General features: G+C 35.9%; 1 protein-coding gene across 3 annotated transcripts in view; it reads left to right on the plus strand.

Annotated features, from left to right (window-relative positions):
• TNPO1 (transportin 1) overlaps window positions 1–26,278 on the plus strand; it is an 80,682-nt gene that overhangs the window by 40,662 nt on the left and 13,742 nt on the right. For 2 of the 3 annotated variants that reach the window (XM_036408799.2, XM_036408800.2), the window contains exons 5-15: window positions 1,777–1,883; window positions 3,875–4,008; window positions 7,743–7,824; window positions 11,350–11,472; window positions 13,320–13,438; window positions 16,047–16,107; window positions 17,264–17,432; window positions 21,674–21,826; window positions 22,497–22,722; window positions 23,427–23,598; window positions 25,110–25,196. In XM_036408799.2, coding sequence (XP_036264692.1) covers window positions 1,777–1,883; window positions 3,875–4,008; window positions 7,743–7,824; window positions 11,350–11,472; window positions 13,320–13,438; window positions 16,047–16,107; window positions 17,264–17,432; window positions 21,674–21,826; window positions 22,497–22,722; window positions 23,427–23,598; window positions 25,110–25,196 — 1,433 coding nt within the window. Of the gene's footprint in view, window positions 1–1,776; window positions 1,884–3,874; window positions 4,009–7,742; window positions 7,825–11,349; window positions 11,473–13,319; window positions 13,439–16,046; window positions 16,108–17,263; window positions 17,433–21,673; window positions 21,827–22,496; window positions 22,723–23,426; window positions 23,599–25,109; window positions 25,197–26,278 lie in introns of those variants that run through there. The other variant, XM_045571561.1, reaches the window with a different exon arrangement.

Genomic DNA, 26,278 nt, shown 5'->3' on the forward strand with positions numbered 1-26,278 from the left:
AATTTGAATGTTTTAGCCGACTGTCAACATTCTTCAATCTCTCATAGCAGAAATAATGGATGTTAGCGGTCTATTCGTGCCAGGGTGTTACTTAAGTTTACTTTCTATCATTGCTTGTTTTAAGACACCTTGGTTTCATTTAGGCAGATCTAGAGCTTTCTCTTTTTCTCAGTTCTTTTGTATTTTAACTTCGGGAAAGAATAATTGGCAGAAGGCACAGCCCTACTATTAAGTCTTACTGCTTTTTTGTCTTACTACACATCTGTTATAGTAAGGCTGATATCTTTAAAATGCTATCCATTTATTAACCCTGAACACATAACTTAAAAATGTTTAGCTAAGAATAAATATTGACCAACAACTTTACATTTTGTAGCTCTTTTTAAAAAAAATATATTTTATTGATTTTTTACAGAGAGGAAGAGAGAGAGATAGAGAGCTAGAAACATCGATGAGAGAGATACATCGACCAGCTGCCTCTTGCACACCCCCTACCGGGGATATGCCCGCAACCAAGGTACACGCCCTTGACCGGAATCAAACCCGGGACCCTTCAGTCCGCAGACCAACGCTCTACCACTGAGCCAAACCGGTTTCGGCCATTTTGTAGCTCTTTACCATTGGGAACAGCCTTCGCAAGACTAATGGTAGAAAATTCATACACCCCAAATACACAGTGGAATTTGTTATTTAGTAGTAATCATTACCAGGGGTCCTCAAACTTTTTAAAGTGGGGGCCAGATCACGGTCCCTCAGAGAGCTGGAGGGCCGGACTATATGAACTACTAATTCCTACTGTAACACCTCGGCTGCGCTCATTGCCCAAAAAACCTGGCGGGCCGGATCAGACTCCTGCGGGCCGTAGTTTGAAGACGCCTGCTAAGCATTTATGTATAACAAGTATTTTGTGTGCATATCTCACTGAATTCTCAAAATAACTATTAAAAAGAGCACTATTAAATTTTTTTTTTTTACAAATTAGTATTTTGAAGCTTAGAGTACCTATAATTTGCCTATCAGAGTTTATACTCTTATTACATAAAAGGATCTAAAATTGACAAGCATATAACTTTGTTACTAATATAAAATTTACTATGGCAGAGAAAATGATTAACATAAACTTTTTGTTTGTGTTAACACAAAACTTTGTTACATATGTGTGTAACTGTCAAAACTAAGCTGCACTACGCAATTGAAATAATCCAGTCACAATGGCATTGTTAGTGTGTGCCACTCAGTTCTCCCAGATCACCTTGCCAGTGATTCATCCTTGATCCAGTAAGTGGGAAACTTTCTATTTTCTCTCTCCATACCTATGTCCCTCCATGGCTGTGATCCTAGGTTAAGCTGGGGAGTTGTTATTAGCTTCTTGATGTATTTGAATGTAACAGACGCATCCCTCACCCAGTAATACATGATACTAACATTTTTGTGCATGTTTTATTTTGTAATTTCTATAAAATAGAGTGATTTTAATTAGTGAAACTGTTCTTGGAGAGGAGCAAGTTGCAGTTTTCTGTACAGATACTTGTTAAAAATAAAAAGAGGGTAAAGTGTTAAAAAAAAAAAAAGGTTAAAAACATCTGATTTATGCTGTGGTGGTACAGGGTTCCTTGATGAATGTTATTTAGATGGTTTGCAAGTCTTAGGCTGATTTGGGGCATTTAGTAAATGGCAGGTGGGGAGGGTATTGCACTTGTTTGTGTGCAGTTATTCACATGACAATACCTAACATAATGCAGTCAGATTTCCTAAAAGTGTGTGTTTTTTTTCAAGGTATTTTGATTACCACCATAGCCTCCAAGGGAGAATTGCAAAATTGGCCTGACCTCTTACCAAAACTCTGTAGCTTATTGGATTCTGAAGATTACAACACTTGCGAGGTAAAAATATTTGCTTCATCATACAGTTTTTCTTGCACTATTGTATACTGAGAAACCTTTGAAGTTTTTTCTCTGGAAATATTTCAAAACTTAAAAACCTAAAGTTACCTTTGTGTTTTACATTAGTGATCATTTCTTACTGTTTTCTATAAAGACTAAGTATTAAAACATCTTTACTTTATTTCCTACCAAGAAATATCTCCCATTTTTGTATTTGAAAACTTTCCTTGGTTATCTGTATATATCTATAATAAATACCTGCTGTCTAGCTTAATCAGGTGAGGTGGTATTTTTTGAAGATAGACTTAAAATTGACTAAATTCCCAGACGATGAGTATTTTTTCAACTTCTTTAAATTGTTTTTGTGCCTCTTATTGTATGACATGTCTAGTTTTAATCATGTATTGATTGTAATGTCTCATTGTTTGCCACTAATCAGATCAGTAGCAACCTTTTCATTTGGGAAGGTGAGTCTGAATTTCCTCTATAGTTTCTCACTGTTAATGAGCACTTTAAGACTCTCTCATTAACTGAGCTCCGGTTTAGGTAGCAATCTGTTTTAAATGGAAACTATTATAGGTGTTTTGCATAAGGCAGTGACCCTTCTTCCTCTCAAACAAGAGCATGGCTTGGAGGCAGGGCAGGGAATAACCTAACATTAATAATCAGGAGGTCTTGTGATGGGGCGTTTGTTGCCAGATCTGAGTTGGGTAACGGGGAAGATAAGCCAACAGTTTTTATAGAAGATACTAAGAAGAAAAAAAGAACTTGCATTCATATATATATATGTGTGTGTGTGTGTGTGTGTGTGTGTGTGTGTGTGTGTGTGTGTGTGTAGGGATGTGTGTGTGTGTGTGTAGGGATGTATGTATGTATTTCCAAGTAATGCCTTAGAAATACCTGATAACATTACAGGAAAACTGAATAATATTTAGCCATCAGGTAACAGTTTATTAAAAGTTAAATAGTACACCCACCTGGTAGCTCAGTTGATTGAGTGTTGTTCCATACGCCAAAAGGTTGTGGGTTAGATTCCCAGTCAGAGCATGTATTGGAGACAACTGATCTCTCTCTCTCTCTCTCTCTCTCTCTCTCTCAATCTCTCAATCTCTCTCCCTCTCTCCCCCACCCCCTTTCTTCTCTCAAGTAATTAAAAAATATATCCTCAGGTGAAGGCAACTGTATTTTTAAACAGGTTAAATATAGCTTTTGTTTAATAGTAATATTAAAAAGAGATCAAAATTTTAAGCAAGCACTTTCCAAGAATAAAAAAAAAAGTTTTAGCTGCAATAGTCTAGAAATTGTGGAGTAGCTACTTACATAAGTCATACTTTAAAGAGACGGTATTCATAAATTAATTGTACTGTGGAGAAGAAGTTCCTGGGAGCTGCTAATGGGGTGAAAAGCAGTAAAGCATGTCAGTGGATGTACTAATAGGTTACATACTGTGTGCAAGAGCTCTCATTTAGCCCATTTGATGTAAAAACGACTAGAGAGAAATAGTTGCCAATTTGAATTGCCTGCCCTTCTAACAGATTTTGTCACCATTACCCAATAAATGTCTTACATGTAAGTAACTTTTTAACGATATTAAGACCTCTTTTATACTTAAAAAAAAAAAAAGAAGTGGTACAATGTTAGATATATTTATATGTAAATATAGAGTTGTACAAACTGATAGTACTTAGAAAAAATAACGTTGACTTAATAAGAATATTTCAGAAATTAGGGTTTTGAATTGGATATTACAATCTCTCCCAACCAAAATATCTTCTCATTCTAAGTTATTTAATAGTAAAATAAAAATGTGTCGTTATATATAAACTGAGACTTTTAAATAATTTGTCATAAAATTGATTAAATTTACAGATTTTTTTGAGGAAGCATTTTATGTGAACTGAAAACAATTCATACAAATTAATATTCCTCAATTTACTTTTGAAATGACTTCAAATTTTAATTAATTCTAATAATTTAAATGTCTTTTACAGGGAGCATTTGGTGCCCTTCAGAAGATATGTGAAGATTCTGCTGAGATTTTAGATAGTGATGTTTTAGATCGTCCTCTTAACATCATGATTCCAAAATTTTTACAGTTCTTCAAGCACAGTAGTCCAAAAATAAGGTATATAGCTAATATTAAATTAATTTATAAACTCTGGTATAATTCTTACCACTTTCTTATTTTTGCATTATTTATTATTATTGTAACTAGCAAAATATATTAGATATTCCACAAAGGTGAATTTTGATAACTGAAATTTATTCCTTTAAAAACAAAGCCCATAAAATACTTTTCTGATGAAATTGTCATTGAATATGACAGTTCTACATTTTTAATTACATTTGTAACGATTAACAGTTATGCTTTTAAGGTTCCTTGTGAAAGGTTAAAATTCAGTGAGTTTGGACAGTGTTTGTTTATTGTTGGGTTGTGTTTTTTGTTTTGTTTTTTTGTATTTTTTAATTTATGAGCCTTGCCAAGTACAAGTACCTTTATTTGCAGCTGTGTAATAAAAGTTTCTCAAGTATGACATCTAAATTATTAAGTAACTATAGGCCCAGTGCACGCATATGCACAAGTAGGGTCTCTAGCAGCTGCTGGCTGCCAGCCAGGGCCTTCTTTCATTCCACACCACCCCCTGGTGGTCAGCAAGCGATTGAACTCCCAAGGGGGCACTTTGCATATTAGGCTTTTATATAGAGAGATTTTATATATATACACACACACACACACACGTTTTAGTTTAAGAGACTTACAACCTACTTTAAAAAAAAAAACAACACCAAAAAAAAAAACAAAACATTTTAATCCTGGTGTTGGAAAGATTTTTTAGTGCACTCTGAAATCACATAGCGGACATGGTTGACTGTTTCTGAAATTAACCTGGTCTGTTTTTTTGTTGTTGTTGTTGTTTTCTCTATAACTGTAATTCCTTGAAACTGCCTAGCGTCTAGTTTTGAAATACCATTATATTTAGGATATTAAATAAGCCTTTGATTTTGTTAATAGTTGTCCTATCATGCTGTGATTATCATGGTTCCTTTATTACATTGACTTGTGTAAGACTTTGTAAATTCACCTAAAGTTCTCCAGCCTACTGTACTTTTTTCCCCTTCAGTTATATATGCTTTTTCTAACTTGAACTTTGCTTATTGTTTCTATGGAAAAATCATTGCTTTTCTGATTGTTATTTGATTTTTTTTGTTTGTTTGTTTTTTACAGATGTCAGTACATGATGCTTTTATGTAGAAGAATCAAATATATTACTATGTAAAGTAGAAATTGCATAGTTTCTAGAGGATTCAGGGATATACAACTGAATGAACATTAGTGTATAGGCTTTTAACTATTGGTTCAGATACCCATTGGGGCTTACTTCAAAATTGCAAGCTGTGTTTCAGAGGATTGTGGTTTCAACAGTGTGACCAGAGGGAAAATTGGGAATCTTTTTCTTGCTTAAGTTCTTTATTTAGTTCTTACGTTTTTACCTTGATTTAATTTCACTTGTCCTCTTAAGCAGTACTTAGTGTTAAACTCATAGAGGAATTGTAATAGATGCTTATTTGTGGATAATGTCATGCAAATAAATATTTTCAAAATAAAATTTTACTCTTCTTGGTATAGGAAATTAGATAGAGGAATTCATATTCCCTAGGAAGTATCTCCCATTTAACATTTCCACTGAGGTGTGAAAGTGTGGTGATTTCCATATTTCTAAGAAATTTACTTTTTTGTGACCAGTTCTCAGCAATTAAAAAACAAAAAAACAGCTGAAACCGGTTTGGCTCAGTGGTAGAGCGTCGGTCTGCGGACTGAAAGGTCCCGGGTTCGATTCCGGTGAAGGGCATGCACCTTGGTTGCGGGCACATCCCCGGTAGGGGGTGTGCAAGAGGCAACTTGTTGATGTTTCTCTCTCATCGACGTTTCTAGCTCTCTATCTCCCTTCCTCTCTGTAAAAAATTAATAAACTATATTTTTTTTAAAAAACATTCCTGATAATAGCTATATCATTACTGGATATAAAAATTTATTTTGTTATTATAATACATTTGTTTAAAACTTAACGAAGTACAGTTAGCAACACAGAAATGTTTCCATTCAATGTTCATTACTGCCCATTTGAGATTCTGTTGAATATATTTTAATATATTAAAATATTTTATATTATTTTAATATTATATATTATTAAAATATTTTAATGTATACTTGCGTAAATGATGATATCTGTTGTGTGTTTTATCTGTACACTGAACATATCTTTCATCTTTATGTAGTCTTAATCCATAAAATTACTTAATACTTTATTAATATAGTTTAAGTGGTATTTACTGTGCATGTATTTCCCTCTCACAGTAACTATTAGACTTTGAGAATATGGAATAAGGCAAACAAATACAGTTTACCCATCACATGACTAAGCAATTTAAAAATCAGAGCCATTTTATTTTTTTAATCATAGTAGGGGTACACAAATTGGGTTATATTTCGTAGCTTATGGCACATTCTCGTTTACCACTTGCATTCGATCTTTGGTTATTTTTAATAATCACTCAAACCCAACTATAATAAAATCAAAGACCTTGAAAACAACCTATATCTTATCCCAACTTGATCCTATTCTTAGAATTTTTAGAAAATAATTTTATTGATCTTGGTTTTCAATTTTATAAAAGGTATTATATGAATTTAATCTTTGGCGCCTTAAATTTAATGTTGCTAAGATACTTCCATATTGTGTCACTATAGTCACATTTGTTTTGACTAGTGTATGTTATTCCTTTGCATGACAGTTTATTCATGTATATGCACACCCAGTGGCCTTTGGCTGCTTCCAGGTTCAGGGAAGACATAAAATCTTGGGAAGGAATTTCTGAGACACAGGGGTTTCCTGGGTATACATATTCAGTTTTTGGTATTATCACACATTTTAATTTTTGCCAATCAAATAGATATAAAATGGCATTTCAAAATGGCACTAATCATGTTGAACCTCTTATGTTCGTGCTGTATGTGGTGATTTTCTCTTCTGTCTTCTGTTGGGTTATTAGAAGAGTCCTACAGGACAGTAATAATTGATAAATAATACAATTTCATGAGAAATACTATGGAAAGTGAGAAAAAAGGGTTAGACAGTGTTTTGGAAGTATTTTGTATAGAAGGTTTTCTGAAAAGGTAACATTTGTACAGACCTTGCACCAAGTAAAGCAGTAAATTTTTGCAAAATCAAGGGAAATTAGGGGAACAGCAAGTACAAAGTTGGGAAGAGGCCTTTTAGAGTGACAAGGGAAGAAAAAATTGTAGCATAATGGGAAATGAAGTTAGGGGTTAGAGTGTAGCCACATTATCGAGTAATCTAGGCCCGTTCACAAACTGACTTGGGGGCCAAATCCAACCACGACCATGACCTGTGAGCTAAGAATAATTTTAGATAGTGCCATTAAGAATTGCTGCGGCATTGAATTGGTTATGTCAAAACAAATAGTCTAGACTGTTCCAAGTTTTTATTTCTAAGGAATGCTTATTTTTAGGTCTGTAGGTAAATAAAATTCCCATTATACACCATCCAGCCTTCCATTTTTCAGTTTACTATTAAAAATGTGCACATGTTCTTTCAGACATTTTTTCACCTTTAAAGGAGCAATAATATATTTCTCTGTAACCTGCATTTTTTCCTTAATACGTATATTTTTCATATTATTTCTGTGTTAATAACAGAAATTTTACTCATTTTTTTAGGGTGGAATATATGTATTGCTGTACATATATTGTAATATTTTTATAGAGGAATGTTTAAGATTTTTGCAAATAGAAAAAGATGCAATGAGCATATGCTAAATCTTAAATTTTGTTTCTAGATCTCATGCTGTTGCTTGTGTCAATCAGTTTATCATCAGTAGAACTCAAGCTCTGATGCTGCACATTGATTCTTTTATTGAGGTAAGATTTATCCTCCCCTTTGTTTTTGAGAAGGTTAGATAATGTTTATTGCATATGGTTTTTATAACTATAAATTTTTTCTCTATTGATTTTTCCACTTGTATCATGATGTAAATACTGATTTTGGTATGCTTAATATCTTCAGCATAAAAATTTCTGCTTCAACATACTGTTCAGTTGCATATGGAAATTAAATTTCCCAAGTCATTTGCAGTATGGTGAGGCTGAATAAACTTAACTTGATAAAGAATCTGAAGGCACAAGCTAAAAGAACAGTACACGAAGTCTTCACCTTACGTCATCAATATGTTCTGTGGCTTTTAAGCCAAGCAAGTATTATGAAACCAATTTCACCATAGGACTGATTGATATAAATAAGAGTTAAATTCCTATCATGTTTCATCAATGTTATAATGAAAAGTTACCTGAGGACCTACTGAACTTCTGTTTTCTTTTGGTTTCCATTGTGAAAGGATTGTTTAAGTTCCCTACATGCTTAACTTTTATTTTCAACAAATAAATTATTTTTTCTGAGTTGTTTTTGTTGTTGTTTTTTAGAGGCCACATTTCAGAGGTTACATTTTTGTTGGAAAATTATTGGAGAGGGAAAATCTTGTTTTGCTTTTCTCATTTGCTTAGTACTTATTATGAATCAGGCACTGTGGTTGGTGCTAGGGATATAGAAATAAATTTTGTGCCTAAGGTATTTTTAGTCTAGTTTGATATAGAGGTTAGTAGATAATATTAGAAGTCTGGAGTAAGACTACCTGGGTTCAACTCCCAGCTCTACAGTTTAGTAGTGGTTTACCTTGGGCATCTTAATGAATTGGTGCTTTCCATTTCATCATCTATAAAATGAGGCTAAGAATAAGCACTACTTTGTTGGATTATTATATATATATGCTGTAAATAGGAACAGTGCCTGCCACAGAGTAAGCACTCTACTTGTTAACTATTACTGTTAATTATTTTTAGAAATTGTAGTTACAATGGTATTTTCTCTTAGTACTCTTGAACAACTTACAGGAACTGTGATGGACATAACAGCATCTTATACAGAAATAGAATTTAGAATAAAAGGGATTAAATTTGCTCTAAAAATAAAAACTCAAGAGCATTTCTCAACATTTTAAATATTTTCCATTCCTGTTTATGCCATATCAACACTTCTCTGCTACTTGATAGCTGTAGAAAAGTCAGCTGGTTTTTCATCCTGCATGAGCAGTAACCCTCCAGAGGAGATGCCTGGCACATAGTAGTCCCTCAGTAACTATTTAGTAAATGAAGAAATTCTTCCATTATCAGTGTTTTCATCAGGGGCTGATGTCATGTCTGCTAAGTTTGACATTATTGATGGAAAGTAATATGCATCTATAACCTACCTTGGCAAAGCTGTGTATTCATATTAAGTAAGACAACATCAAATTTAATGAAAGATGTAATCTAACATACCAGTAGCCCTGCGTACGAATCTGTGCTCCAGTAGGTCGTTGTCGCCCTGTATTTCTCCACCTGCTGCCCCGCCCTCCTGTAGGTCTCCCCAAACTGGCCCCCTGAAGTTCCCCCAGCTCCCCCTCCACACCCCATAGCTGCTGCCCTGCCACCTCTTGTAGCTCTCCGCCTCCTGCTTGTAGTTCACTGCCCCACCCTCCTGCAGCTCCATGATCCAGTTGTTACATGGTCAGTCATTACTCCTCACAGTGTAATGGATAATTAGCATATTCCTCTCTTATTATATAGGATAGGATAAAGGAGCACCTGATGGAAAGACATTATTCTTTTCTGACCTTTTAAAATATATACAATTTAAAAAGGAGCTACAGAGTTTTGGAAGCATCAGGGTCTTGGGGAAAATAAAGTTGTTCTTTTTGTTGTTGTTGTTGTTTTTAAATGTATTTTATTGATTTTTTACAGATAGGAAGGGAGAGAGATAGAGGGCTAGAAACGTCAATGAGAACATCGACCAGCTGCCTCTTGCACACCCCCTACTGGGGATGTGCCCACAACCTACGTACATGCCCTTGACCAGAATCGAACCTGGGACCTTTCAGTCCACAGACCGACGCTCTACTGCTGAGCTAAACCGGTTTCAGCAAAATAAAGTTTTTTAAATGCTAGAAACAGTACTTCACATATTGCCATATTTGATATTTGAACTTCTCCATTGTCTTACCCCTTTTCTTGAAATGAGGTTTTAGGTTCATCTATTTGGAGATGTTTTTCTGATTTCCAAGGAAAAGACAATGGGGCACATTGGATTTTACTTATTTATTTTAATGATCTTTTTAGTGCTTTTAAAGTATGTGTGTGTGTGTACATAAAGTAGAATCTCAGAAGTGAGATAGGAAAAGTTTATTATTTTTTCTTTTCACATCTCTGCTTGCATCCTCTTAAGAGACAACTTGTTCTAGTGGAGGCTGTTGGTGAGGTATAATGAGTGTGAACTTAATCATGATTTCATGAAAAACAAACTCATATCCCCTCCCCCACTGGCTAGCAAGTGACTTAACATGGAAACTTCTGTATCTTTATCTGTAAAGTTACATAAACATCCTAGAATTCAGACTTTTTTTTTTTTAAACCTTGTAGAGAAACTTGTTAAGAACAGTATGAGATTGATTGCTTTTATTATTTTTTCAGCAGTTGACCTGGTGAACAATGGCAGTTTAGGATTAATTTTTAGAAACTTGGGGGGGGGGGGGTGTATAAAATTTTTCAATTACTGTTTCTTTTATAGAATCTGTATCTGTTAACCACCTTAAGAATCAGTGTTGGTAGGACTAAATCTCTTGACAGACAGTAATTTTCAAGAATAAATCAAATTCTATTTTAATGCTTATTTCTGGATCAACTGGATGAGTGCCCCCATGACCTAATGATATTGTTTTATTCTCACAAATTAAAACTTACCTCAAAACACAACCAATCATACTCTCAGAAAGAATGGTTTTTAGATCATTTAACAAAATTAGAATTTTTGGCAATTATCATTCTACATTTGTCTTATTTTATAATCTAAGTAGAGGCCCAGCGCACAAAATTCGTGCACAGGTAGGGGCCCTAGGCCTGGCCTGCGATCCAGGCTGATCTTCCCCAGCTGCCAGGGAAGATTGGCTCTGTGTGTGGGGCGACCAGTGGGGCATTCAGGGCCCTGCTCACACCTGCCTTGGCCTGGTGCCACCCATGTTTGCCACTACCCACCTCCTGTTCCCCATCAGGCCCTGATCAGGCAATTGGGCCTGAAGGCTGGGGGCAGCTCCTGCGTTGATTGTCTGCCCCCTGGTGGTCAGTGCACATCGTAGCGACTGGTCATTCCAATATCGGGTCAATTTGCATATTAAGCTTTTATTTAGGATATTGTAGGCCAATTCAGGTGTGTGTTTTTTTCCAATTAATTCAGTTTTTATTAGTACTATATTTTCTTAGGGTTTTTAAATGTTACAACTTGCAGATTACTGGTTATTATTTATAAACCTTTCTAATGTATTGGAATATTTAATTAGAGAAATATTTCTTGTGTAATAGAACCTCTTTGCATTGGCTGGGGATGAAGAACCAGAGGTACGGAAAAATGTGTGCCGGGCACTTGTGATGTTGCTTGAAGTTCGAATGGATCGCCTGCTTCCTCACATGCATAATATAGTTGAGGTAACATAGGCAATTTAAAGGTTCTTTCATCATCTTTCCCTCAAGAAAAATCTTGAGCACAAAATATATAATGTGAAACCACTGTTTTCTAATATTATTTAATAACATTTTGAAGGGAGGCTTCAAAATTAGTAAATGATTTTCTTAAATTATAAATTATCTTTATGGTGATTTTTCTTTTATGAGATTTAAGATGTTTTAAGATTGATTGCTATTATTTTACTGATTTATTTTATTAAGATGTTTCAAAGAGAAAAAAAATATTTATAGTAGTAGATAGCTTTTAACCAGGATAACTAGGAAATGTTTAGATTATTTGTGTTTACTAGGTATGAGTTAGGCTAAATGCTCAGTAAAATGTGGTAGATTAAGTGATGTATTCTTGTGTCATTAAGAGTTTTCTACCCTTTACTGGTAAAGTTGATCTCTTCAACTTGTGGTTTATGTTAACAAAAAGATTTCTGAGTAGAAAATACATCACCATTATAGTTCCGGCAAACTATTTAGATTTTTAAATGTGATTTAAATAATTTTACTGGAAAATTTATTGATCACAGTTGAGCCATATTTAAAGGAAGGAATAAATAAGATGCAATTATTTCTAAAACAAAAAAATTTGCAAATGGATTAAATATTGTGCATCTAGTTCCTCCATTTTCACTTTCAGAGGTCCCTATGGTACAGAAAGAGATCTCTTTTTCAAGGATGGGGTCTAAGACTTGTTAGAAGGCTGGCATCCATGATTTACAGCAACTCCTTTTCTAAAACATTGGGAAAGATGATTGTAGAGATAAGCGGATGTAGCAGTATAATATGGGAATAAATGACAGTTTCTCTGAGGAGCCTGTTCCTCCATAAAGTGTTTAGAAGAATCGGGTGGAGTTAGTAGAAAGTTTAATGAGAGAGTTTGGAGTTAACCAGAAAGTTAAGAAAGACATTTTATCATTTGCTAGGACCATATCAGGGCTGGGAGTCTAATTTATAATGCTATAGTTGTTTCTTCAGCAATACTCTGCATAGTAGTAGGATATAATATGATATGGAATGTAATAGGGGTTGGCCTGCCACAACTGTTGTATTGCCATATTCTGCCATGTGAGATGTTTTAATCAGGCAGAGGATGTATTGTATATGAAGAATTCATCACTTAACTCCAATTCCAAGTCCCAGGTACATTGGGAAATAAAGTGTGACTCTTACATTTATTTTGTTTTTGCATATAAGGATTTTTTTAAAGAGATTTAGATAGAATGCCTTTGGATAGATTTGGGAACAGTGTTCTTCCAAGTAAGAGTGAATTTGGCTTGGTATATTCAAAGCACATGATAAACCTTTTTTGTTGGAAACTACAAATTATATTTGCACTAAGAAATGTCACTTTCCAAATTTAAAATTACTTTTGTAATTGTTTTACATATACATACACATATATATATATCTTTAAATACATGAAGTATATACTTACAAGAGACAAATTGAATAGATATGTTATGAAAAGTTTCTTCATTTTAAGAAAGGTTTAATGGAGGTTTTTATTTTTCTGTTTCTACTAAGGCTTAATGTTTGATTATTAATACTCACATTTTTAAAAATCTCAGCGGTTTCATAAAACAAAATACATCCATACAAGAAATAATACATGCATTGAACACTTTTCATTAGGCAATGTGCAAAAGCAGCATTTCTTAAGTTTGGTTGCATTTTAAAATTAACTAGGAAGCTTTTTTAAAAAATGTAAACCCTACATTGAAATGGGCCATAGCAAAGGACTTTTAACTTGCTGTAATAGAGGTTTATTTGAATTGTATGGTTTTAACTGATTAATATTAAGACTCCTTTGTTTACAGTACATGCTACAGAGGACCCAAGATCAAGATGAAAACGTGGCTTTAGAAGCCTGTGAATTTTGGCTAACTTTGGCTGAGCAACCAATATGCAAAGATGTACTTGTAAGACACCTTCCTAAGTAAGTGTTCCTTCTTAGGAATTTTACCTTGTTCTTAAATTTAACAGTGATTCCTCAAATTACTGTATTTTTAGTTGAATTCTTCTATCATCGGGGAGTTAAGTTCTAAAGAAGTCGAACTTAATTTTATTGTTGCTATTAGTAAAGAGATTTTTCATAAAGCCACTACATTTCTTTAAAATCACGTGAGCATGGTTTATTCTAAGTCATACTTAATTTTGGGTAATTCATGGCACAGTTTGTTTGTTTTTTTATAATCCTTGTAATTTGACCATAGACTAGTGGGGTTTTTAACCAAAGAAAATGGTTTCCCACTAGTTGTGTTGTCATGAAATTTTTGATTAACCTATTGTTAAGGATGTTTTAACCCAAATGAATGCTGTTCGATCAGCGTTGAATTTGTATGATTTTTTTCCCAGTTTTATTGAGATATAGTTAACAAAACATGTATTGGTTATAGATGTACAATACAATGACTTAAATCTGCATTAAAATCAGATATTTAAAAGTATTGCTTGCTATCTTTTGAAAAGTAAGTAATACAGTCTCATAGAAGAAAATTAAAATGCAGAAAACTTAAAATGTTTTGGATTTTCACCACCCTGAGTAATCACCGTTAGTATTTTTTATGTGTTTTTACCATATACCAAATATATATTCAGGCTAGTTCAAGACAAATTACATTTGATAATGTGTAAAACACTTACTGTAGCATCTCGCTGTAGTTAGAGCTTAAAATTCTGATTTTACTGTTTTGTGGTTTTCTCATTTCGGTTCTTGAATATTGTTTACTTTTCATCTAGGTCATGATTAGTCTTTAAACTTTGAGAACTATTGTATCATAGTGTGCATACCACATATATAAGATTGACTTTTCTTTAGTTGTTGACTATTTGCTCCTTTTTTTTAACCAAATAATCCGGTAGTACCGTAAGCATCTTTCTTTGTTCATAAGTGGTCATTTCTTTCACATAGAATTCCTAGAAATGATTTTTGCCAAGAGCAAAGGACTGAACATTTCAGAATTCTTCATAAATACTCCAAATTGTTCTCTAGTGAACTTATACAGATTTACACCCCACTAGAGTGTCCCATCGTGTCACAACTTTTATCAGCCATTAATTATAATTATAGTTTCTCTAATCTTAGCCATCTGGATGAGCAAAGAACAAAATCATTTGTTTTAATTTGTGGTAGTATTATCAGAGTTATGTATTTTTAAGTATTTACAGTATTTGAATGTTCTAATTTTCATATAGTCAGTAAACTTCTCTTTCTTTTCCAATAAATTCTTTCCCCACAAAGAAAGCAATAATTTCACCTATATTTTATTCTAATGTCGTACTTTTAAGTACAACATCATATGCTAAATGGATTTTTTTTTTATTTTTTTATTTTTTTTTAAGAAATCCGTTTATGCCGAAACCGGTTTGGCTCAATGGATAGAGCATTGGCTTGGGGACTGAAGGGTCCCAGGTTCGATTCCGGTCAAGGGCATGTACCTTGGTTGCAGGCATATCCCCAGTAGGGGGTGTGCAAGAGGCAGCTGATCGATGACTCTCTCTCATTGATGTTTCTGACTCTCTCTCTCCCTTCCTCTCTGTACAAAATCAATAAAATACATATATATATAAAAAAAAGAAATCCGTTTATTACGTTTCTCTATAATGTGTGGTACCACTTTTATGATTTGCTGTTTCTTAACATAGAATCATCTAGTTCTAAGAGTTATATAAATCAATATTGCTTTTTATAAAACTGAAGAGCTATTAGTGAAAGCCCAAGCTCTATAACATTAGGAGATTCCGATAAAAACATAATTATAGTGAGGTGCTCTAACTCTAATTACACTATTAAAACCTAGACATTCTTAAAGCAACCAGGACTTGAGTAGTAGCAGGGTTAAAAATCATCACTTCAAACATTAAACAACTCAAGCCAGTCATAAATATGTTTGACTTCTATGGCTGTATTTATTTTTAGTTGAAATAATGCATTGTGAGCCCCACCAGGTGGCTCAGTTGGTTGGAACATTGTGTATACCAAACGGTTTCAGGTTCAACCAATCCCCATTCAGGGGTGTATATAGGTGTATAGGAGGCAACGGATCAGAGTGTCCCCCCATCTCTAAAAGAATTAATGGAAACATCCTCAGGTGAAGATTTTTTTTTTTTTTAAGGGAATGTTTGTTGGTATATTTGGGATAAATTCTTAGGGAAGAAATTGCTATTGTTTTTATATTTATTTCTAAGCACTATTAATCTTATCTCCTCTAAGATTCTATTTAGCGGATCCTGTACATGAATTGTAAAAGAACTATAACATATATTAGAAATACTCATTTGAGAAGGGCAGATAGCACAAAATATGCTCTAAGACAAAAGCATGGATTTATTGTTCCACTTGTGCATTCTTTGGTTGCTTCTTGTATGTGCCCTGACCAGGGATTGAACTTGCAACCTTGGCATATCAGGACGACGATCTAATCAACTGAGCTACCTGGCCAGGGCTTATCTTTGGTATTATTGGCATACAAAAGTTTATTAAGACTTCTTCATAATTTTCATTCATTTTTTGTTCTTTGTTTCATGAATTTGTTTTCTTATAGGTTGATTCCTGTGTTAGTGAATGGCATGAAGTACTCAGATATAGATATTATCCTCCTTAAGGTAAGAAAACTATTTCCTGGTGAATGGGGAATATTATTTTTATTGACTTAGTAAATCTTTGAATTCAACTAACAGAACATTTATTTAAAATAAACTCTATGTAAATAGGCTTCTGTTATATTTATATATATTATGCTAGAGTTCAAAGATAGAAGCATAAAAATGCCTTAAATATTATATGTATGGGATTCAGGTACTCTAGAGTATACCAGCTTGATGGGAGGCAATATAATGTGGTTGAAAGTACCTGATAATGCCGAAACCGGTTTGGCTTAGTGGTAGAGTGTCGGTCTGTGGACTGAAAGGTCCCGGGTTCGATTCCGGTCAAGGGCATGTACGTTGGCTACAGGCACATCCCTGATAGGGGATGTGTCGGAGGGAGCTGGTCGATGTTTCTCTCTCATCGACGTTTCTGGCTCTCTGTCTCTCACCCTTCCTCTCTGTAAAAAATCAATGAAAAATATATTTAAAAAAAAAAAACGAAAGTACCTAATACCTAACAAGTGTTATGTAATAGTCTATTTCTCCCTTCACAAGGAGGAGGTGCACTTCAGAATCCTATGCATGACCCATCTCTGGGTATTCGGGTTCTTTCACTCATGTGCATATTATTAATCTACTAGATGCCCAGTGCACGAAATTCGTGCACAGAGAGAAAGAGGGGGTCCCTTCAGCCCAGCCTGCATCCTCTCCAATCTGAGACCTCATGGGATATCTGACTGCCAGTTTAGGCCCGAGCCCCAGCAGTCGGACATCCCTCTCACAATCCTGGACCGCTGGCTCCTATTTGCTCACCTGCCTGGTGCCCCTTACCTGCGCCTCCCCCCTGTGCCTCCTCCTCCTTCCCCCACCCCCCACCGGCCTGATCGCCCCTCACTGTCGTCATCCCCCTGCTGGCCTGGTCGCCCCACACAGCCTGCATGTTTGGTCATTAAAAAAAAACAGCCGAAACCGGTTTGGCTCAATGGATAGAGCGTCGGCTTGGGGACTGAAAGGTCCCGGGTTCGATTCCGGTCAAGGGCATGTACCTTGGTTGCGGGCATATCCCCAGTAGGGGGTGTGCAAGAGGCAGCTAATCGATGACTCTCTCTCATCGATGTTTCTAACTCTCTCTCTCCCTTCCTCTCTGTACATAATCAATAAAATATATACACAGGGTGATGTTGAGGAAGATGAAACGATTCCTGACAGTGAACAGGATATAAGGCCACGTTTTCATCGATCAAGGACAGTGGCCCAGCAGCATGATGAAGATGGCATTGAAGAGGAAGATGATGATGATGATGAAATTGATGATGATGATACAATTTCTGACTGGAATCTAAGTAAGTCGGAGAGGGAAAAGCACAGTTGCCTGCTTGGGTAACAACTTTATTGAGGAATAATTTACATACCATGCAATTCACCCATTAAACAGTGCAATTCAGTTTTTAATGTATTCAGACTTGTGCAGCCATCACCACAATAAATTTTAGGACATTTTCATCACTCCAGAAAAAAAACCCATTCTCATTAGCAGTCATTTCCATTTTCTCCAAGTCAGCCCTATGCAACTACTAGTCTATATTCTGTATATATGAATTTGCCTCTTCTTGACATTTTCTATAAATGGAACCACACAATATGTGTGGTATATGATTCATCCATATTGTGGCATGCAGAAAAATAACTCATTATATGGATTTACTACATCTTATTTATCCATTTCTCAGTTGATAGACATTTAGTTGTTTCCCCCTTTTGGCTGTTGTAGTGATGCTGTGGACGCTTCTGTAAAGTATATGTGTAGACATATGTTTTCAGTTCTCTTAGATATATACGCAGAAGTGGGATTATTGGTCATTTGTTAGCTGCTTAACCTTTTGAGAAGCTACGAGGCTGTTTTCCAAAGTGGCTTCACCACTAACTTCCCCACCATCAGTGTCTTAAAATTGTAGTTTCTTGCTTGCCAACAATTAACTTTTTTTCATAGCTGTCCTAGTATCTGTGAAGTAGATATGGTTTTGGTTTGCATTTTTCTGATGGACTTGTTATATTTATTCGTTAAATATAATTCAAACTATCATTTCTCAACTTGTTTGATATTATAAAATAAGGCTCAGTGGTTGAGCATCAATCTATGAATCAGGAGTTCATGGTTCAATTCCCAGTCAGGGCCATGCCTGAGTTGTGGGTTCGATCCCCAGTGTGGGTTGTGCAGGAGGCATCCAATCAATGGTTGCCTATCTAATATTTTTTTTTTTAAATAGGAACCATAAACTTTGGCCATAAGCTTTGTTTATTGTTTATACTAATTTGCATGAGAATTGGCTGATTATTGTGGATAATTCTAAAATATAAATTGCTTTGTCACAGTCAAATGTACAAAATATCTTTTTAAATCTCTGTTCCTTTACATCCTTTGCTGCAAATCCACATTATTTGTGGGCATTCTAGACCACACTCTAATTAAAAACTGTTGGGAGGAACCTAGATACCTTGTGTTTTGCTTGCTTGATTGCTTGCTTGCTTACTGGTTTTTAAAACTACACTGCTTTAGTTCAGGATTACTCAACCTCAGCACTAACGGCATTTTGGGTCATGTAACTTTGTTGTGGGGGCTTTCTGCACATTGTATGATGTTTACCAGCATCCCTGACCTCTACTCAGTAGATGCCAGCAGCGCGCGCGCGCGCGCGCGCGCACACACACACACACAATGTAGTAATCAACAAATGTTTCCAGGCATTGCCATATTTCCTCTGGGAAATAAAACTGCCCCAGGTGAGAACCGCTACTATAATTCAGAGTGTTTAGATTTCTAGTATCTATGAAGTGGTTAAGGACATGAATCATCGGCCTGGACTGTGTAATTTATTTGGTTAAATAATGCTAATTCTGTTGCCCATTTAGTTTCCTAGAATGCCTAACGTACCTAGCACTAGGCCAAGGACTTGGCATTCATATCACATTTAATCTTTCTGGCAGCCTTCCGTAGGTAAGGAAACTGCAAAAAGAGAAACTTGTACCGGTAGCCAGTTCCTGCATGTCATAATTGCTAGTTTCATCAAAAGGTTGGTGGATCTTGGGGACTCAACAAGGGCTGAGTCATGTATGCAGTCAGCTGTTGTATGCAGTCAGCTGTTGGAATGGCTAACGGCATTTCCCCAAACCTGAATAGGATGATTGTTTGCTGCCAGACAGTTCAGGGCATCTTAATCTACATGTTATTGCCTCCTGTTGGCCAAATACCTGAACAGCTGTAGACTATTCCCCATTCTGGCAGTGGACTCTGTAGACAGATACCCTACTCTTTGAAGTGTATATCCACCTTGCCTTAGGACAATTTGTATTAATAAAAAGCAAAAGGTCCTGAGATAAGAACTTAGCTCCTTCAGCTAGGCTCCTCTGACCCCCAATGCCTTTCAAAATTATCTTTCATCTCTGGACTCCTACTTAATCTACACACACAGCCTTTCTCCAGATTGCTGAAACCTTCTTAATGCTGGAACAAAAGCCCCTGGCATTAATGGCATCCCCAACTGGGGCTTCCTGAACCCTTGCAGTATCAACAAACTTGCTCATGGGCAACATAGTACTGATGACATATCTAGTATTAGAATCCAAAACTCATACTTTCACAAGTTAACTCCCACTGTATCCTTGCTTTTATGTTGAGGGCATGGTGGATTAACATTATAATATAGTTAATTCTTCAAAAGTAATAATGTATATTTAATGGGGGGAAACTTCCTGTTTACATCTCACCCATCTCTATATTCTTTCAGAAGTTTTTCTATGCACAGAAAAACATATATATCTCTCTTTGGAGAAAAGGCTGACTTTACAAAAGTGAAATTAGATTATGTGTACTCTGCTGGTTCTTTTCCATATCTATATATATAAAGCCTAATATGCTAAGTGTCCCTCCTACTGTCCGACTGGTCGCTATGACACACACTGATCACCAGGGCGCAAATGCTCAATGCAAGCTGCATTGACTTAGCGGCAGTTTTCAGTTGACGCACCATGAAACCAGAGAGGAAGGAGCCCAACTCCTCACAGGGCTGCGCAATTCCACCTTCAGCCGTGGGTTATGTTGTTATTGGAGCACTATTGGCCCCGGATCTGGTTTACTGCACACTTGCATTTACATTCCACACCCTGTATGATAGCAGCTTTGCAGAGTGCCCTCTCACACTCCAGGACCCCTTGTGAGATGTCAGTGAGCCAGTTTCAGCCAGATCCCCTCAGGTGAGGCTGAGGGACCTCACTCACACTGCAGACACTTTTTGGTTTTTTAATATATTTTATTGATTTTTTACAGAGAGGAAGGGAGAGGGATAAAGAGTTAAAAACATCAATGTGAGAGAAACATCAATCAGCTGCCTCCTGCACACCCCCTATCGGGGATGTGCCTGCAACCAAGGTACATGCCCTTGACCGGGATCAAACCTGGGACATTTCAGTCTGCAGGCCAACGCTCTATCCACAGAGCAGGCTGCAGACGCCTTTTGAGCTACAGTGCCAACCCAGTTGCAGCCTTGCAGCCGGCCCAAAAGGGACCAAAGAAAGTTGGCTTCAGGGCTTGTCCGACTCATTTTGCCCAGTACCACCCTGCTGGCCACCTTCTAATTTCCTTTTGATGTGCATGAATCCATGCACCAGGCCACTAGTATCATCCTATATAATAACAGGCTAATATGCAAATCTACCCAATGGCAGAACAACCAGTTGCTATAGTGCACATTGACCACCAGGGGACAGGTGCTCAACGCAGGAGCCACCCCCTGGTAGTCATTGTGCTCCCACTGGGGAGTATTGCTCAGCCAGAAGCCAGGCTCTCACTGCTGGTGAGCACAGTAGCGGTGGTGGGAGCCTCTCCCACCTCTGCGGCAGCACAAGGGTACAAGGGTATCCTACTGTCGACAGTCCCCCAAGGACTCCTGGACTGCAAAAGGGCACAGGCCAGGCTGAGGGACCTTCCGACTACACTAATGTCATGTACCAGGCCTCTAGCGTCATATAACATTCTATACTTTTAGATTTCACCTGTTTTATGGCCGCACAATCATTTGTATGGTTTTATCATACAGTATAACTTAAGACCCTTATTGATGAGTAAGTTATTGCTTCTTGTCAATGTAACAGCTTTTTAAAAAAGTGGTTATTACTATTGTCTAATACTTTGTAACTAACCACTTATTTTGCCTAGTTCACATTGGGGAAAATTTGGATGCTCAATTATATTTTTCTTTTCTAAATTATTGTGTTAAATTAAATCTGTGTTATTATATACTCTGATAGTCAATATTTTTTTCTTAATTGTAAAGAATGTTTTCTAGCATACTTGATGTATCATGTGGGCAACTTATAGTTATAGTTAGTTTGTTCCAATTTATAGTTTTCTGATTCTTGGTCATAAAAAAACATGTTAAAGAATTTTTTCATGTGACAGTCTGCCTCCAATTTAACTGAATTCTTTGAAACTTTGTAAAGTGTATAGCAACAAATACTCATTTTACATATGTATGACTAAATAATAATAGAGATTAATATAACATTTTTTAATTAAATATTTCCTCAGGGAAATGTTCTGCTGCTGCCCTAGATGTTCTTGCAAATGTGTATCGTGATGAGCTTTTGCCACATATTTTGCCCCTTTTGAAAGAATTACTTTTTCATCATGAATGGGTTGTTAAAGAATCAGGCATCTTGGTTTTAGGAGCAATTGCTGAAGGTAAGTCTTAAGTCACATTTGAAATATCAAGCACCAGTGCACTTGGCTACTTTAAGGAATTGTTACTCTTTAAGCAAAGACTATTTATTGACACATTAACCTTGAATATAATATTTGAATCCAAAAGCCATCTTAGAAAGTGTTTACTTTGGACTGGTTAACAATTATTAACTAAATAGCCATCGGCTTCCTTCTAACCCCAGCCAAATATTTTGCAAATGCTTTTGTTATTATAAAGGAAATAGAATGAGAGGACAAGGGCTCTGATGTCAGAAGCCTTCCCATTGCTAGAAAAACAACTTTGTTCCATAAATAAGTGTAAAAAGATTGTAAGTCAAGAGTGTCGTCATTCTCTAAAGGGTTATTATTTTGTCCTTAGTTGTAAAAATCTATTTAGAAGAAATTGAAGTATTTTAAAGGCAGTTCTAAAAGTCGTAATTTGTGCAACAGGAATAAAATAAGCTTTCTTTACCCTGTTGGAATATACTTAAGAGCAGATAGGTCTCATTTCAGTATTTAATAATTTTAGTATAGTTATTACAGAATATTTATTACAATGGAGGTGATCTATTTTTCATGGATGCATTTGTCAGTTTAATATTTATCGAAATGGCTTTTTAACCATATTTTAGCATTTTCTGAAAGTTTTGGTGGTTTTTTTTTTTCCTAGGTTGTATGCAAGGCATGATTCCATACTTGCCTGAGCTCATTCCTCACCTCATTCAGTGCCTCTCTGATAAAAAGGCTCTTGTACGTTCCATAACGTGCTGGACTCTGAGCCGCTATGCACATTGGGTAGTCAGCCAGCCCCCAGACACGTACCTGAAGCCATTAATGACAGAATTGTTAAAGCGTATCCTGGATAGCAACAAGAGAGTACAAGAAGCTGCCTGCAGGTAGGACAGATTCATAACAAAATGTCCATTGTGTGTGAAAGGAGTGGGTATGTCAATGAGAAACTAATTTTCAACCTTGTATGAAATGTTGGTATTAAACCATTGATGCGGTTTTTATTATTATCTGTAGCTTACATCTTACGATTTTGTAAATACAAACGTGACTGACTAGACATTAGCCTTTGCTGTTTCTTAAATTTTTTCCCCCTCACTGGCTATGACAACAGAATTGTCTTACAGCCTAATTCCCATGGGTATCTGGAATGGTGCTGGCAAGGATTGTATTTTTTTTATTTTTATTTTTTTTATTTATTTTTTTTGATATTTTACAGAGAGGAGGAAGGGAGAGAGACAGAGAGCTAGAAACGTCGATGAGAGAGAGACATCGACCAGCTGCCTCCTGCACACCCCCTACCGGGGATGTGCCCGCAACCAATGTACATGCCCTTGACCAGAATCGAACCTGTGACCTTTCGGTCCACAGACCGATGCTCTACCACTGAGCCAAACCGGTTTCGGCAAGGATTGTATTCTTGAAGCAATAGCAAAATTAGAGCAGATTCACATTAGTCTATAGGTCAACTACCATAACTCCACAGACAGTCCCACAGCAACCTGTCATCTGTTACTTAGTGTACCTACTTGAGTAGCTATTAAACTATTCCTTTTCCCAACACTAATATTCTCTTTCTCCCTAATTACAGTGCCTTTGCTACCCTAGAAGAGGAGGCTTGCACAGAACTTGTTCCTTACCTTGCTTATATACTTGATACCTTGGTCTTCGCATTTAGCAAATACCAGCATAAGAACTTGCTCATTCTTTATGATGCCATAGGAACATTAGCAGATTCAGTAGGACATCATCTAAACAAACCAGTAAGTGTCTGTGGTTAACTATTATGAAAATAAATATGTGCTTGGTTTGGAAATTACAGCAGCATTTCATATGAATGCAAAATACTTTGTAGACTGATTAAAGGAAAAGAGATAAAGGTTTTATATCCTGTAAAATTTAAGGTATTATTGTATCTACCACTTCATAAACACTATAGCTTTGAGCAGTGGTTCTCAACCTTTCTAATGCCGTGACCCTTTCATACAGTTCCTCATATAGCAGTGGTTCTCAACCTTTCTAATGCCGTGACCCTTTCATACTGCTCCTCATGTTATGGTGACCCCAAACCATAAAATTATTTTTGTTGCTACTTCACAACTCTAATTTTGCTACTGTTATGAATCATAATGTAAATATCTGTGTTTTCCGATGGTCTTAGGCTCTACAGCAGCGGTTCTCAACCTGTGGGTCGTGACTGCCAGCAGGCTAACCTAAGACCATCGGAAAACACAGATATTTACATTACGATTCATAACAGCGAAATTAGAGTTGTGAAGTAGCAACAAAAATACTTTTATGTTGGGGTCACCATAACATGAGGAACTGTATAAGAGGGTCTCGGCATTAGAAAGGTTGAGAACAACTGCTTTAGAGTATCATGTCTAGACGTTTTTGTTTTCTCATCAGAACTTACAAGTGTGGGGAATACACTAGATGAAGCAATTAGAGATTGGGGTGATAGGTTAAAAATGCTAAATAGTGATTGATACAGAAGAAATATGGCTAAGGAGCCAAACTGTCTCTAGTAGTGTTCAGAGTTGAAGAAGAGTGTGGAATTGGATTTGTAGTATTAGGATTTTAATACAGCTCAAAAGTCCCTGCTGAGGAATAGATTTTGTTTATGATTGATTGCTGTATGCCAATTCTTAAGAAATTGTGTTTATAAATTATACTTAAAACCTGATGCAAGACACTTGGTTTGTGGGTTTACTTTGATATTGGTTGATTTTGTTCTGTTGAAGGGGTGTTTTTCTGAATGTCTTTAGATCAGAACCTTTAGAATCTGGGCCCCTTGTTTATATTATTGCTACATTTATTTACTTGGTTTTATGGATTTTTCAGTTTAAGTAAAGTTACTTAAATGCTTATGAATCTTTTTCTGCAAATGCCCCAATAAGGTAAACATGTCATTTCTAACATACTGTACAACTAGAGCCATATTACATGTCACAAGTGCCAGAATTAAAAAATTCAGTCACTAAAGAGTAAAACTTACATGAATCCTTTCCGATTGTAACCAAGTAATTTTTATGTATGGTATATTTGTATATATTTTGTTTTAAAAAGGATAAAAGGTGACCTAAAACTAGAACAAAGTCATAAATTAAAAAGATAGGCAAGAAATAAAAATTTTAAAGGTGCAGAGTCTTAAAATACATCCTGTAATTATTTTACACAATTACTCTAAATGGATTTTAATTTTCATAGACTCAAAATGGACTTGTTAACTTATGACACTGGAGCTTTGTGTGTTTTTCATTATTGTAAATAGGAATATATTCAGATGCTAATGCCTCCACTGATCCAGAAATGGAACATGTTAAAGGATGAAGATAAAGATCTCTTCCCTTTACTTGAGGTATGCTAAACTGGTAACATTTAGTTAATCTGTGTTTTATTTTTTTAAAATGTCCAAATCTAAATAGGTATATATGGTAATGGTGTTTAAAAAATTTACATTCTGAACTATTTCTGTTAAAATGCTGGATAAATATGTAACTTTTCATTACTTTAATTATAGTGTTACTATATTAAGAAATATTGTTAAATTATGTTTTCTAACCTACTCTGTTGTTGTTGATAATTCTTACCTGATACTTTTTCCCATTGATTTTCAGAGAGTAGAAGGGAAGGTAAGAGAGATATATCAATGTGACATTGATTGGTTGCCTCCTGCAAGTGCCCCAATTAGGGCTAGGAATCAAACCTGCAACCCAGGTATGTGCCCTTGACTGGGAATCAAGCCCGCAACCTTTTGGTTTCCAGGTGATGCTCTAACCATTGAGCCATGCTGGCTAGGGCTGTAACCTGCTCTTCTTAATTAATAATAAATTTTCATGGAGATCTCCTATATCATATACATCTATCTAATCATTTCTTGATATAGATATATAGCTATACCATAATTGATACACAGATGATACTTGAGTACTGCCTGTTTGAACTGCACAGGTCTGGTTATATGCATATTTTTCCCCATAAAAGCCTGTAGTTTTTTATCCCCTTTTGGGAGTCTGTGGATGTGGAGGGCTGACTAGATGCATTGATCTAACTTGTTTTATATGGGATTTTGGTGTCCAAGGGGGTATCCTGGAACCAATATCCTGAGAATACCAAAGGACAACTTAAGGAGGGAGTCAAAAGTTGAGGTTGGTGCCCCTAAACCCTGCAGAGTTCAAAAAAGTTTATTTTTTTATACATATCCATTAAATTAGATGCATATATATGTATATATGACATAGCATTGGGACTTGATGCTAATAGAGAGAGACTTTACTTTCTACCCTTTCTGTCTAGTTTGAAGTTTTATTCTATGTATACTAAATACTTTTTTGATTTTGAGAGGGAGCAAGGGAGAGAGAGAAACATTTATGTGAGAGTGTAACATTGATCTGCTGCCTCCTGCATGCCCACATGTGCCCTGACCAGAATCAAAGCTGC

Source organism: Pipistrellus kuhlii, unplaced genomic scaffold, assembly GCF_014108245.1.
Source record: "Pipistrellus kuhlii isolate mPipKuh1 unplaced genomic scaffold, mPipKuh1.p scaffold_m20_p_4, whole genome shotgun sequence".
In the NCBI taxonomy this organism is placed as follows: Eukaryota; Metazoa; Chordata; class Mammalia; order Chiroptera; family Vespertilionidae; genus Pipistrellus; species Pipistrellus kuhlii.